Below are 14,878 nucleotides of genomic sequence, written 5' to 3' on the forward strand. Positions count from 1 at the left end.
ACATTTATTGCTGATATATCTTTTAATTGCTTCCTGCAAGACCTGCACAGGCTTCCTTAACATACCATCTGCTGTTATACCTCCTTATGTAGGAACAAAGCACATAGGGCATTATGTGCCAACTGAGATGTTAATGGTAGTATTTTATTTTTAGTATACTACCAATTTTTAGACTACTAGCAGTAAAATCAATGATGCTCCTCCAAATCCTGAAACCAAACTGACTTCCTAAAAACAGCTTCTGAAAACCTGCATCTTAAAAGGAAACATTGGTGTCTTGAGACCTAACTCTATTTCCTGCTAAGAATCTTATTCACAGAACAAATTTAAACACTGCCTACTAAGTCTTAACCATGGAAAAAGTTCCATCTGCATAAACAGTAAAACCACTTGATGTACATTATTCCACAGCTTGGTACATTCTAACATTCATCACTATTACAGTGTCTGCCGCAATATGGTATTTCAATGTGTCTATATGAATCTATTACTTCTGTTTCTTCTTTGATTGCTTCCTGTAATTTAAACCAACAGTTTCTATGAGATCCATATGTTTTTAGAGTTTCAACTGAGCATAGACCACTTCTTGCCAAAGTAGTAGGATTTAAAACATTAAAACTGAGTAGTATTCATCGAAATACACAAAAAATCTTATTATTTGCTTTTTTTCTAATCATCTTATTTGTTTTTTTTTGCTTTTTTTAATTTGATAATATATCTGATTGTTAATCTTTTTTTAAAAAAGGTGGTAAAAGACAAAATTTATAGTAAAACATGCTATATACTATATAGATGCTATAAAAATGGCATATATTATATAGATGCCCTACAGTTTAAGTAAAATATATGTATTCTACTTCTCTTCTCTTTTATTCACTCACAATACTTATTGTGACATCATCATTACAGCATACGAAAATAGACAAATAGTAAAACACAATAAATATATCATTTGGCAAATTGAAAAATAGGTCACATCACACATACATCTTAAAAACGTTGTATCTGGTAAAATCTCACACAATAGGTTAAGGTGGTAATTTTTTTCATAAGAAAGTTTAAAATTTAGTTTAAAAACTACATAGATCCAGAATTACATGTATTAAATAATATTAAAGTCATGATCTAAACTCTTTTTTAGTTATTGATTACAGTACCTTTATTTGTTTTGTGTTATAGACATAAATTTTTAGCACTCTAGAAGTAATATAGTAGAGCAGGGTAAGATGATACATGCTTTTTTACCTTTTAATATACAACTTTAATAAAACATTTACACAACCCATATTTTCATGACTTTAAAATACCGTTGCTATGTTGAAAACACAATTCGGAAGTTTTGTGATTTAGGTTCTTACGGTATCCATCTTACCCTACATCAATATACCTAAAGTAAATGAGTTTGAACCAGCGGTTGGGTAAATATATCAAATGATCTGTCAAGTTGAGCGGTAAGGGGATCTGTTGCAACTGTAAGAGCGGAAGATTCATTTCTGTCCTTGCACCCGGCAGGAAGGGAAGAAGAGACAAGTGATAGCGCAAAGCATTGATCGGCGAAAAAATTACGAAGATCAACGCCAAGCGATTCTTCCATGAATCTTCGCGTTTGTAGAGTATGGGTTTTATGCGCGTCGAATTTTGTCGTAAACTCTTCTAGGATGTGATGGATTCTGTCAGGAACTGGAAGCACCCATTGTCTATGCTTCGAGATAAACGCTGTGTCGTTATACTTTTCCTTATAGTAATACAAGACTGGGTGCAGGAAATTAGAGCGGTGAGACACGCTTGCCCCATAAGCGGCACGCCCAGACTTGAAAGGATCTTTTCCTGCCCCGGAGAAATTTTTCCCATACTCTAAACTAGTGACCATGATGGAGCCAGGGACAGGATGGCCAGAGACTTTTTCAAGACGACTGATCAAAGCACACGGGTACGCTTCTAGGTAGGTAGATGAGAAATTGTTTTCATCGAAAATGATAACTTCGCAAAGAACGGAAAACATCTGGTAGATATCAGAAGCCTGTTGGAATAAAAGTTAGTTTAATGTGAACTTTTAAATGAAATTTACTGAAAGGCACTTTTTATTGATAGAAGTTTAAATATAAACATAAAACTATTGAAAATCAGAAGCATGTTTAAAAGAAATCATGTTTTATTGTAATGAAGTATTTTAACCACAACAAAAGATAGTGTAGCTTTTATAATAACAACAACTTTATTCGTCTATTTGATTACAAAAACAAAGATTGAAAAATATTTAAAACAAAAAAACAGGGTAAAGCGACACAACAATTGTTGTTTAAACGCGTTTACAATAAAAAAAAACATTTTTTGTTTATTTGGAAGGAAAAAGTGTGGTAGGTACACCTTTTTCAGTGCTCAGTCACAAACCCAGCATCCTTTTACTATAAGTCAAGCACTTTACTTTGACATGAAGAATGTTCAAATATAATACAATAATTTATATTCTGAAGTAGTAATGTGGAAAGAAATAAGTTTCTTAAAGCTAAAAGACACATAATGCTGGAGTAAAAAAAAAGAAAACTTTACCTCGTTTATTCGTTTAAACATATGAGTCATTAGATCGAGTGGGTTTGAGAATTTGACAGCCGGCCATTGAACCCCATGGTGTTTCCATTCCATGATCCGATGTAAAGTACGTACTGTGTATCTGTAGCCATGGATGAACCCACCAGCTGATTTACGCCAATCCAAGCTGTGTGTGTTTGTACCTGGGGTGAAAATGTTGCTTAAATGCGGTAACATAACTTTTTATGTATCTCCTTAAAAACGATAGCGAAAATCATACTATTGCAACAACAGAGAGAAGGGAATCAACCACAAATTAACAGTTTTTAAACACACTATGGGTATAAAGGATGTAAAGAAGTCTCAGTTAGAAGCATGTACCTAAAAAATCTGAAGTAAAGAATGTTGTTTAAAAACAACATGAAAATGTGTCAGATTTATTGTTATAGACTTCCCAGCTTATAGAAAATGACCCCAACCATATTGTTTAATCCTTCAACCAATGTTTAATAACCTTTGTCTCTCATTCCGAAACACTGAACACCTGTGGCTAAAGCTTTAACGATCTGGATAAGGTCCTTGTGAAAGAACCCGAAATTCAGTTGCCCATTATTCTATTCTATGTGGGTTAAGCCTGGCAGCATGACCCGCCAAAGGTCCTAAGATTTAGACCAGGATTGGCCTTAGTTGCCCTACAAGAGTTCCTAACAACTGCCCCAGCAAGAGTAAGGTTCTGCAACATGACAGGCAGGTCCTAGAATTTAGGCCAGCATTGGCCCGAGTTGCCTTGTTACCAAAACACCCATACTGCTTACACACGTATACACATATTACAAACCTGCAAAGTAGAGTTTCTTGACATTAAGTGCCTCATACAAGAAACTGATTTTTGGGTATTTTTTCCTGGTTCCAACACCACGCTCTACGTTCAGTGATGAATGGAAAACAGAATTATCAAATTGAAAGCCAACACATCGAATTATTCTGTCATAACCTTCCCTTGTTGCATCATTGTCCGCCTCTGTGATGGAACAATGGAATTGTTTGATGAATTACAATATAAGATTTATTGCTGTACATGTTCATACACAAATTCCGACATAGAGACACACATGGTGTATTTATACACCTCATGCTTACTGTCGAGTTGTAACATGGGTGTCTCCTTAAACACCAGGCATACATGGTGTATTCATACACTTCATGCTTACTGTTGAGTTTTAAGGACTTCCAACACACAAAACGTACCAGAAACAATGGAGCCCCCAGGAGAGACATCAACATCTGGAACTAAATATAATCTTCCATCCAAACTGCTTCGAGTAACATTAAGATCCTCAATTTTAGCTGAAATACAAAGTGGGTGAAATATCAACTTTAGATGATAGTTGACTATACTTTAATTAGTTAACTAACGAGGTGAGCACATTACTTTAAATGAGCAAAAAAACTCTGAAATGTGTTCGAAAGTTTGGAAATTATTGTTTAAAAAGTAAAGCTATTACATAACTTTTGTGGCCTCTTTGGTTACAGTGACAAAGGTCCAAATATTAGATAGAAAAAAAGTAATGGTTAAACAGCAGTTGTTATAGAATGCTTTACGTTGAACTGCTTAACCCATTTTTTTTCATATAAATTTAAAACTGTTTAACCCACCATAGTTGGCATAGAACATCTAACTTTATATTTATTAACTTCTTTGGTGTATTTACTCTAATTTTACTCACCGCAGGCCTGTTTAACCTGCTGTAGTGAACTCTACCATAGTTGAATTAAAAACTGTTCACACAGGTTATTTTATCTATTTTTTATATAAACTTACCCTCAAATAAACCATCCAAAGATTTTAATTGATAAGTATCCAACAACCCGTTATTTACCGCTCGTAGATCGCCAACATAATGAGTGGCCCAAGCTAACTTTGTTGCAGTACGAGCGATCATATGAACGACGTTGGTTGAACCTGGAAATTACAATAAAATTAATAATTCATGTCGAATGCATAACATAAAATTTGTCTGGTGGAATCTTTCCAATTATTTTGATACTTCACAGCCTTATAAAAAATCAAAGAATGGTTTAGGAAAAATGCAAAAACACACCAACGAAAAAAAAGGAAAAACTATTAACTGCCTAACTCTTTGAAAACTGGTGTGAGGACTCCAGTTTTCTAAAACTTGAATCACGAACCCATGATATGTTGAGCAGTCTCATGACCAGCATTCCCTCTCCCGATAATAAGAACACTCTGTCCTTCATATTCATCCAAATCAATTGGAAGATCTTCATAACCATCAACCAATTCACTACCTGTAATATAAAAGTAATTTACATACTTGGTAACTGATAAGCTGCCACGCGGCTTTTGATACAAAACACCTGTGTTATAACGACTGTCATTTGTTCGGCCACGCGAGGATAAAGTAAGTTACATTCTTGACAAGACAATTTAGTTATGTTTGAACAATGAACAATTGACTTTATGGAGATTGTTAATGTAACAATAGATCAAGCTACACAATCACATATGGAAGCCCACACTTAATCCTCTGTTCTTATACAGGAAACTCTAAGCTTTTAGACAATTTTAATATTTCCTGTAAAGCCAGCTTTGCCAGCTGTAAAGTATGGGAATGGTGGCTTGCTTAAAAATTTTCTGCATTTACAAGTCTGTTGAAATATTTAAAACTTCCATGTATATAAAAACCTTAGTATTAATAGTTTAGAGTAACATGTATGTTAAAACCCAATGTTATTTTTATAGCAGTTTTTTTGAGAAAAAAAATTATGGAAAATTGTTGGGTCAAAATGTGGCTGTTAAATACAATATAAAATATCCTTTTTTTCTGGAGTAATAAGCCAAATCCTAGGTCCACAGGAACCCCACTCTTACAGAAGCATATTAATTAAAGTTTAAAGTACCTGGAAAATCTGGTTTATTGGGAGTAGCTATGCCAGTTGCCATAATGACGTATTTACAAGTATATGCATTGTTATGTTGATCCCACATTTGGAATAAACCATCTTTTCGTTTCAAGATATCATGCATGGTTGAGTTGTATTGAACTTTCAGGTTCAGTTTTGTGGCATAATCGTTCAAGTATTGTACAAGTACATCTGCTGGTGGAAAGAAGTCCTGAAAAATATACTAAATTTTTACCAGTTTTTAGATATATCGGACAATTTGAATTATTTAAATATAAATTATTTAAAATGACAAGAGTTGTTTTTTTCATTTTTTTTTAATTCTAGTAAACACTGTGAGAAAATTAAAAAATGATTGGAAAAAGTTGTTTTAATTGTATAAAAAATGTTATAATTGTAAAACGTTGCTACAAGAAACGGAGAATTTAAAATCTTTACCTTTGAGTATTTGGTCATCTGCAACGATTCATCATGACTGACAAGTGAATTCCAATCGTGTCTAAAGTTGAATTCCTTGTTTGTTTTACCGGTGTTTCTCTTGTTGATGCTGATCAGTAATCTGTGGATTGGATACTTCAAGTAGAATGTACCAGCTCCATAGCCTGTTGTATAAATGGTTTGTTGGTTAGTTTGTATTGGCTGCATTGGTAAAAAACACATTAACAAAGTATTGACGGTTTTTGTTGAATATCAGGTTTAAAACCTCATGCTGCTGTCATTGTAGCGTGTGTAAAATTTGTATACAAACCTTAACTTTTTAAGCACCAGGTATAAAATCATTGTTACTGCTGCTGTGGGAGTGTGTGTGAACTACAAGTTTAATGACAATTGCTTTAATCCATTGGACACTAATGGGTAGTTTAAATTGGCAGTCAACAAGTAGTAAAAAATGGTGCTTAAGGTTATAATAGCAGGAGACTCAATGAGCAATGGGGTGCACAAAGTCCCCACACAAGGTGTACAATACAACACCAGATCTCTATTCTTTAAACTTTAATTATTAGTCGTTTTATCAAGATTTACCTTTTTCAAAGACAATGTAATCTCTGCCAGCATTCTCAAGGAAATAAGCGATTTGAAGTCCACCAGGTCCAGCACCAATAACACAATATTCTTTGTAGTTTGGTGTCTCAGTGTTCAACATTGGATCATCATGCTTGATACTACCATCATGTTTGTTGTTTCCATACACAGACAAACACAAACAAAACAGAACAAGCACAAAGACACTTAACTGCATGCTTCTATTAGCTGAAATGATATTGAAAATAAAAAGTTAGTGAATGAATAGTTAAACATGTATGTACTTGCGTGGTGGGGAAAACGTGAAAGCTATATACATAAATGTTTTATGAAACTCTTGACTTGGTTATCATGTATCAACCTTCAAACTTTTGTTACGAACGCCTGACAATTTCCACAACTCTGTTGGACTGAAACAACTTCTGCTTTTAATTAGATGCAGTATTAATACAATTAGTATTAGTATGAAAATCAATCTCGCAACAAATTGAACATATAGGAACAAAATCGTAAAAAAATATCAAACTGATTATAATAATCATAACGAAAAGTTACATATACCAAAAGATATTTATATTAACAGCAAATAAATAAATTATCTTATTTGACAAGATAATAACATGCATCACAAAAAGTTTCAACACACAAGCCGTCTGTTACAAATTCTATTAAATCTAAAGAGTTTACGTTATTTTCTGAGTAAAAGAACTTTTCCTGTTTACTAATTTATAATTAATCTCAAAAAGTATCATATTTTCTATGAAACACAGAACACTTATAAGACACCACAAGTGACTTTATTCAAGCACTGCTACAAGGAGGTAAGTAAGAGCATCTGGTAACAACAGATGGAAGCTTTCCTGTTAAAACTTAGCGGGAAGAAGGAAGTTATTAACAGAACATGTCACACAGCATGAAACCATCATGAGAAAAAAAAAGTTTTTAGGGGTTTATATAAACTTAAAACAATAGACCTGTTTTAGAAAAAACTTGATTAAATTTTAAGCCATTTTTTAGAAGTAAATTAACAGAAAACTAACATATGTAGCAACTTTGCTGCCAGGCGTGTTTTAAATTTGATAAGGCTTGGCTGGAAAATCGTTTAAAAAAAAAATCAAAAAAGCTTTTTTAAAAACAAAAAACCTTGGCAAATTGTTTCTAGACAAATCAATGTTTTATCAGAACGTTTTTACCTGGTGAAGAGGTTTTTAATTAAAACGTTGAAATGCCAAGTCTCCCAAAATAAATCAGGTTGAGCTATTTATATTTAATTATTACAATACCATAATATATATAAATCTTTTATTACATTTTCGAAAATGATAGCGAAAATCATATTATTTATAAAACAAAGAGAATCTACAGCAAACCTCTCTTACCAGGTTTAAGGTAAAACAGCATCAGATATTTTAATTAGACATTAGCCTTCTAAGCTCCTATGCCTGTAAAGCAAAACACTTTGTTATTGTATAAAAAACATTACCAGTGAATGTTCTAAAATAAGGGTTTCAAAATTGTACAACAGGTAAAATGTCTTACAAAGCTCTTTTCTGTCTGTTCCTTTAAATTGGAATATTTGACTACTTTTTGATTAAAAGTGCTGGTAGACCAGTTAAAATATTTTTATTTTAACAGGTAAACCTTGTCACAAATCTATAACCACAACATCCATACATTTCTAACTTTAATTTTACTTTCCGTGAGAACAAAATGAAAATAAAACAATGAATTTTTATACAAAGAAACATCAAACTAAAACACAAATTACTTTTTGTTCAATATTTAGTTCAAAAACTAAATTAGTTCTATTAATTATTTGAAAATTAAGAAAATTGAAGATTTTTAATCAGGAACATTTAATAAAAATTTTATAAAAAGATTTATGATACTTGCAACTTTATTTAAAAGTATTAATTCCAATTTGTTTGGTAACTATTACATAACATACGGAGCATAGATGACATCATAATAGATATTATTGCATGAATTGTTAAATTACTTTTATATTCATTGCACAAAAATGATTAAGTGATCGTAAGGTTGTACAAAATAATCTCTTATGGCAACAGTTCAGGCACAAAACAACATTAATAAAAATAAGTGAAATCTGCAGCGGAACAACAAAATCATACTTGCTAATGCATTGAAAAAATTACACAATTTAGATTCTTTATGTTTGTGTTTAACTTGGAAAGTTAAAATTTAGTTGAAAGCAGTGCTTCTCATTCCCTTTTTGCCACCAAAAAAGTTAGAAATTATTTAATTGGGTTAGGTCTTCTACTACAATGGTGCCGAAAGCATTTTGTAAGTTTTCATTTTTCTATGCTTTTAAAAAGTTGTGTAAAACACAATTTTGGAAATTTGTACAAGAAATCTTTTAAACTTAATATTTGGATCAGCAAATGGTTGAGAAACACTGGTTCAAGCTGAAAGAATAAATACAAACATTTTTATCATCTTGTTTCAAAGGATGAGGAATGATAATGGGTATATACAGGTGATTTAACCACTTTATAAGTAATGTATTTTCTTTTAACTTTGGTATGTTAATAAGTTGATTCAAAGTACAAATTGTGCTACGCAGAATTTTTCCGTTTATGCTTTGCATAATAGAGATCACATTAATTTATCCCCACAACACTGTCTTCTCAGTAAAGGGTAATTCCCATTATAACAGAATCTGTGTTCTTTTATACAAATACAAATTTCCCATAAAAACAGCTCAGCCATGTACAGTGAGTATTTGGCAAATAAACTGAAATCTACATTTACAAAATATATACAAGTAAATTATATAAAGGCCCGAGTTGCAAAAAGGAGTTAATTTGGTAAAAAGTTTAACTTTATAATGCATTTTTGGCTTTATAGAGAATGCTTGGGGTTTTTTTTAAAAGCATAGCCCAACAATTTTTTTTTCCTTTTTTTTAATTGTTTTGGTAAAAACATTATTTTTGCACCAGCATTTTTACCAAAAGAGCTATTTCTTATATTCCATTATGCCTGTGGGGAATTTGATATTTCAACATACTTTACAAGTTAATATTTCAGACTTTCATATGGAAGAAACTTTGCTGGGATTGTGTTAGATTTGAGCATTTGGCTTAAAGCTGCCAAACTTGAGGAACCATCTATTGAAGTTAAGTTGCATCCAATTGGGAGCTTGGTGGATGTGAGAGACAGAGTGAGGCAATGGTCCGCAAACCAGTGACGAGAGTCAGTTTTAAGAGTGTCTTCTATGAACCTCCGTAAAGTTAAGACATGAGTGTTGTAGCCGTCGAATTTGGTTGTGAAGTCTTCAACAATATGGAAGTTGCGATCTGGTACTGGTAGAATCCATTGCTTATGTTTGTGGATGTATTCTTGGTCTGTTGGCAACCTCTTGTAGTAATAAACAACAGGGTGTAAGAAGTTGGACAAGTGAGCTTGGGAAGCTTCACCACTAACACGATTTTCATGGAACGGGTCTTTTCCTGCTCCGGAGAAGTTCTTCCCGTACTCCATACCAACCACCATCACTGCTCCTGGTACTTTGTGACCGGATACAATTTCAAGACGACTGATGAGGCCACATGGGAAAGCTTCGAGATAGGTGGAGGATAAATTGTCTTCACCGAAAATGACGATTTCACAAAGAACGGAAAACATCTGGTAGATATCGGAGGCCTGATGGAATAAAGTTTTTTTTAATAGAAGCTCTTTAGAAGTATATTTTTTTAATGAAAAGTGCTTTTTCTGAAAGAATTTTCAGTATAAACTAAAAAAAAAAACATTCTTTTTGGTTATAAGGATTTTTTGTAAAAATTATTACTTGGTATTTGTAAAGAAACCCAAAGGTAATGGGTTCATGGGTCGCCGACAGACATGCATAAAAAATCAACCACAAAGTAACACACTTGGTAACTCGTATTCTGGCAACAGGTGTATGAACACCCATGTTATAACCACTGTCGTTTTCCGACCATGCGAGGATAAAAGCAAGTCATATTCATTTAGTCATTTATATATCATATGCAACTGCTTTAAAGACATAGAATGTAACACGAAACCTCATTTAAATGCAAGTTACAATAATCCACTTACCTCGTTGATTCTTTTCAACATATGTGGTATGAGATCGAGTGGGTTTGAGAATTTGACAGCCGGCCATTGAACCCCATGGTGTTTCCATTCCATGATCCGATGTAAAGTACGTACTGTGTATCTGTAGCCATGGATGAACCCACCAGCTGATTTACGATAATCCAAGCTGTGTGTGTTTGTACCTGTGGTAAACAGTACATGTTAACTTTAATATCAACACCAGGAATGCACACACCATGTAGCAGCACCCCTGGTGTTCGGGTAATAGGCCAACTGAGAAAGGAACTAAATCCAAGTCGGTTCATTATAAGACCCTAGAGAATAGGTAAGACCATAGAAAGAAGGTATCGGGCAGAAAGGTTAGAAAGCACTTTTATAAATACAAAACCATATGACATATGACTAACCTGCAAAGTAAAGTTCTCTGACGCCAATGGCTTCGTACATATAACTGACTTTTGGATATTTGCTTTTGCGAGCTTTTCCAGCAGCCTTGACCTTCAAAGAAGGATGGAAGATTGAGAAATCGAACTTAAATCCCATGCAGCTGATGACGCGATCATAACCTTCTCTTGTGGCGTCGTTGTCAATTGCTAGTTGATAAAAAATAATAGATATTATGGTCTTGTTGAAAAACATCTAACTGATAAAAAATATTAAAAAAAAACTAAAACCATAATATAAATATATTAAAATCTTGTTGATTAAAAAATATTGAATAAATCGTGTTAATAAGATGAACTTTGGGGTATATCTTACAAACATAAACTATTATGTGTAATATAAAAAAAATTTAAACTATAAATGTATAATAAACAGTATAAATTATAAAAGGGTTCATACGTGGAAGATTTGGTTTTCCAGGAGTTGATTGGGATGTGTTTGTCACTTCAATGTAGAGACGACCGTCTACTGGACTTCGAACCAAGACTAGTTGTCTAACATCACCTATGTTGAAACAGTTTTGTGAACTTTGTGTAAAATTAAAAAACAACAGAAGAACAAAAAAACTTGCGTTAAATATTCTTTTCAACTTTTGTGAAATTGAAATGAGTCAAAAAATAATTTGATATCTTCAGATCAACCATTTAGATTTGCAAAATAACTTTTTGCGTTTAAAACTAGAAAATACTGGGTTGGAGGCTCAATGCTGCTACAAGGTGGTCACTATTTCTATTCTATTTTTGTGAGGCCCTACAGCATGTCACGCCATTGGGCCAGAGATTTAACACCAGATTTAGCGCAAAATCACTTCACTTATGGTCTTATTGTCTTAATGTCAATCATACAGAAAACCACATTCAAAAAAAATAAATTAAATTTCAACCTGATACTACTGGTCAAATAATATAAAATATTCTGTTGATAGCAGACATAATATATTTTTAGCAAAGTTTTCTTCTGGTTTCTAATTTTTCTTCTACAAAAAGTTGTCTACAAGGTAGCTTCCAATTAAATTGCTGAAGCATAGCTATTATTTCATAGCCAAGATTCAAGACTCAAACAAAAAGATTGACAAGCACTTCTTTAAAATACAACAACAACAAACCTTCAAACAATCCATCCAGTGATTTCAGTTGATAAGTATCGAGAATCCCGTTATTCAACGCTCTCAAATCTCCAACGTAATGCGTTGCCCATGACAACCGTGTGGTGGAGCGTGACATCATATGAATTAGGTTCGTGTGTCCCATGATGTGTTGAGCTGTTTCATGAGCTGCGTTGCCACGACCAATGATGAGAACACTTTGTTTCTCGTACTCGGAGCGATTTAACGGAAGATCTTCATACCCGGTCATCAATTCATGTCCTGTCGTAAAATTATTGAGTAAAGGTTATTTTGTCGCTTTAGTCACAGTAACTAAGATTGGGAAAATTGACAAAAATCGGAAGAATAAATATGAAAAACTACTAAAAGACAATGAAAAGTCTTGTGTTACTATGATATGTTACAAGTAGTTGATAAATTAATGAATAAATTTTATTTCGTCTATTTGGTCATGGAAAAGTTTACAAAATCTAATATAGAGAAATTAACAGCAAAATAAGAATGAAAAGTTTACATTACCAAAATTTATCAGTACCTGGAAAATCTGGTCTATTCGGCTTTGCTATTCCAGTTGCAATAATCATGTATTTACAAGTATATGCATTGTTATGTTGATCCCACATTTGGAATAAACCATCTTTTCGTTTCAAGATATCATGCATTGTTGAGTTGTATTGAATTTTCAGGTTCAGTTTCGTGGCATAATCGTTTAAGTATTGGACAAGCACATCTGCTGGTGGGAAAAACTCCTGGAAAAAGAAAGAACATCTTGTTTACTGTTTTTATGCTCACTGTCAGGTTATAACATAGATGTCTACTTATACGCCATACATTATACATACATGATGTATTATAACATCTTATGCTTACTGTCAAGTTATGACTGAGTTTTTAGCTTTAAAATGAGTGACTTACAACTTTGAACTAGCCTACTTAGGCAAATAACTTTACCCTATGTTGAGTCTGAGAAGATTAATGATAACTGAAAAGGTCAACTGAAAAGCTAATATTTAATGAATATTTAAGTTGAATTGAAAATACTTTAAATAATTTAAAATATTTTAAAGTTGAATTCGAAATACCTCCGAATATTTAGTAATCTGCAGAGACTCATCATGACTGACAAGTGAATTCCAATCGTGTCTAAAGTTGAATTCCTTGTTTGTTTTACCGGTGTTTCTCTTGTTGATGCTGATCAGTTGTCGATGAATTGGATACTTCAAGTAGAAAGTACCAGCTCCATATCCTGTTGTATAAATAATATATTACTGTGTGTGAACTGTATTTAAATGAATGAATGAGACTTGCTTTATCCTTGCGTGGACGTAAAACAACAGCTGTTATAATACAGATGTTCGTATCATACACCTCGTGCCAGATTACGAGATACCACGTATGCAACATTGTGGGTGTGATTTTGTATGGCTGGCAATTTAGACACCCCATTAGTGACCACTAGGTTGAAGTAATCGTCATATCTTGCCCAACGCTCAAGAACAAACTGCTTATCCACACACTGCAGTAGCTTCAGCAATTTACTGTGGGCATGGGAGTAGTTATCATGGATAAGTCACTCAAGTTCCCACATATGAGAATAAATGACCAAACCAAAAGACCAGAGTTATGTCATGTAATCTTAACTATACGTTTATCTAACAATTTTACCATAAATTACCTTTTTCGAATACAAGATAATCTCTGCCAGCATTCTCAAGGAAATAAGCGATTTGAAGTCCACCAGGTCCAGCACCAATAACACAATATTCTTTGTAGTTTGGTGTCTCAGTGTTCAACATTGGATCATCATGCTTGATACTACCATCGTGTTTGTTGTTTCCATAAACAGACAAACACAAACAAAACAGAACAAGCACAAAGACGCTTAACTGCATTATCTTGTTTAACCACTGTATTAAAGATTGTCAAATTTAATTACAGCAAGTTAAAACACCTAAATTAATATACATTTTAAGGGAAATGGACCAAATCTGGTCTAAATCTTATAGAATGGAATATATAACTACAAACGTATCAATTCAGTTCACGGGAACTGACTGAAATATTAAACCCGTAGCTATAAAGGTACTTTAATAATAAAGGCTATAAAGTGGTGGTACTTAAGACGACTATGCAAACAAACTCAAGATAGTTTTAATCATAAAACCCACAAAAGTACGCACAGCTTGACGGGGCGGCACTCAAGCAAATATATAAACTTTAAGTCTGGCTATGGAAGATAACGTTCGTAATTCAAACTGTATGTTTAAGCATTACGGTTTTAATTATTATTTTGGACTTATTTCCAACTTTTACGTTTCAAGAACTTTTCCAAAAGTATATAGTTTGTTATTTTGGTACAAGATTAAACACGTTTGTTACCTAGTATTGTAAAAAAATAAAACCCCCTTTAGGTACTTTAACTTAAGCGCATATACAGTATACATAATCAAAGTCAATAATATTCATTTATCTCTTTTGACAAAAAACTATCACTGTCGCTTTGATTTAACCAGTCTTAATATCTAACGCGTAATTCGAGATAAAAATTAACATTTGTCACGACTTTCGTGACGTACTAGTGGTTTTCAGTCTGGTAATCAAGACGTTACGTGCCAATGCAAACATTCATGCATATCTCTCAATTTAATCATCAAGTATATAGTTCCGTTAGGTAATCTTATCTGATCCTATGTATCGTTTAAACAATGTAACAAAGTTTATATTGATTAAAACGAATACACCACAAAACGACCCTACTTATGATGCGACATG

The 14,878-nt window shown here is 33.1% G+C and overlaps 2 protein-coding genes across 2 annotated transcripts; both read right to left on the bottom strand.

The window, feature by feature from the left end:
* Nucleotides 1-851: 851 nt before the first annotated feature.
* LOC149743539 (FAD-dependent oxidoreductase domain-containing protein 2-like) lies at nt 852-7,876 on the bottom strand. Its single transcript, XM_089871962.1, has 10 exons — nt 7,857-7,876; nt 6,478-6,705; nt 5,893-6,056; nt 5,452-5,665; nt 4,720-4,839; nt 4,352-4,492; nt 3,778-3,876; nt 3,368-3,550; nt 2,551-2,732; nt 852-2,020 (listed from the first exon to the last, which is right to left on the bottom strand). Exons 2-10 carry the CDS (start codon nt 6,692-6,694, stop codon nt 1,388-1,390), a joined length of 1,953 nt encoding a protein of 650 aa, XP_089728088.1. The 5' UTR covers nt 6,695-6,705; nt 7,857-7,876; the 3' UTR covers nt 852-1,387.
* A 272-nt stretch (nt 7,877-8,148) lies between these two features.
* LOC149743540 (FAD-dependent oxidoreductase domain-containing protein 2-like) lies at nt 8,149-14,051 on the bottom strand. Its single transcript, XM_089872176.1, has 8 exons — nt 13,782-14,051; nt 13,189-13,352; nt 12,642-12,855; nt 12,107-12,367; nt 11,401-11,505; nt 10,965-11,150; nt 10,558-10,739; nt 8,149-10,140 (listed from the first exon to the last, which is right to left on the bottom strand). Exons 1-8 carry the CDS (start codon nt 13,996-13,998, stop codon nt 9,514-9,516), a joined length of 1,956 nt encoding a protein of 651 aa, XP_089728302.1. The 5' UTR covers nt 13,999-14,051; the 3' UTR covers nt 8,149-9,513.
* Between the last annotated feature and the right edge of the window lie 827 nt (nt 14,052-14,878).

Source organism: Ciona robusta, chromosome 1, assembly GCF_009617815.1.
Source record: "Ciona robusta chromosome 1, ASM961781v2".
In the NCBI taxonomy this organism is placed as follows: Eukaryota; Metazoa; Chordata; class Ascidiacea; order Phlebobranchia; family Cionidae; genus Ciona; species Ciona robusta.

Coding starts and splice junctions, on each gene's coding strand:
- LOC149743539 (XM_089871962.1), bottom strand. CDS start 6,694: ATGCAGTTAAGTGTCTTTGTGCTTGTTCTGTTTTGTTTGTGTTTGTCT. Junction 5,666..5,892: donor AGATGACCAAATACTCAAAG/GTAAAGATTTTA, acceptor TATATTTTTCAG/GACTTCTTTCCACCAGCAGA. Junction 2,021..2,550: donor TGTTTAAACGAATAAACGAG/GTAAAGTTTTCT, acceptor TTATTCCAACAG/GCTTCTGATATCTACCAGAT.
- LOC149743540 (XM_089872176.1), bottom strand. CDS start 13,998: ATGCAGTTAAGCGTCTTTGTGCTTGTTCTGTTTTGTTTGTGTTTGTCT. Junction 12,368..12,641: donor GAATAGACCAGATTTTCCAG/GTACTGATAAAT, acceptor ATTTTACGACAG/GACATGAATTGATGACCGGG. Junction 11,151..11,400: donor TGGAAAACCAAATCTTCCAC/GTATGAACCCTT, acceptor TTTATCAACTAG/CAATTGACAACGACGCCACA.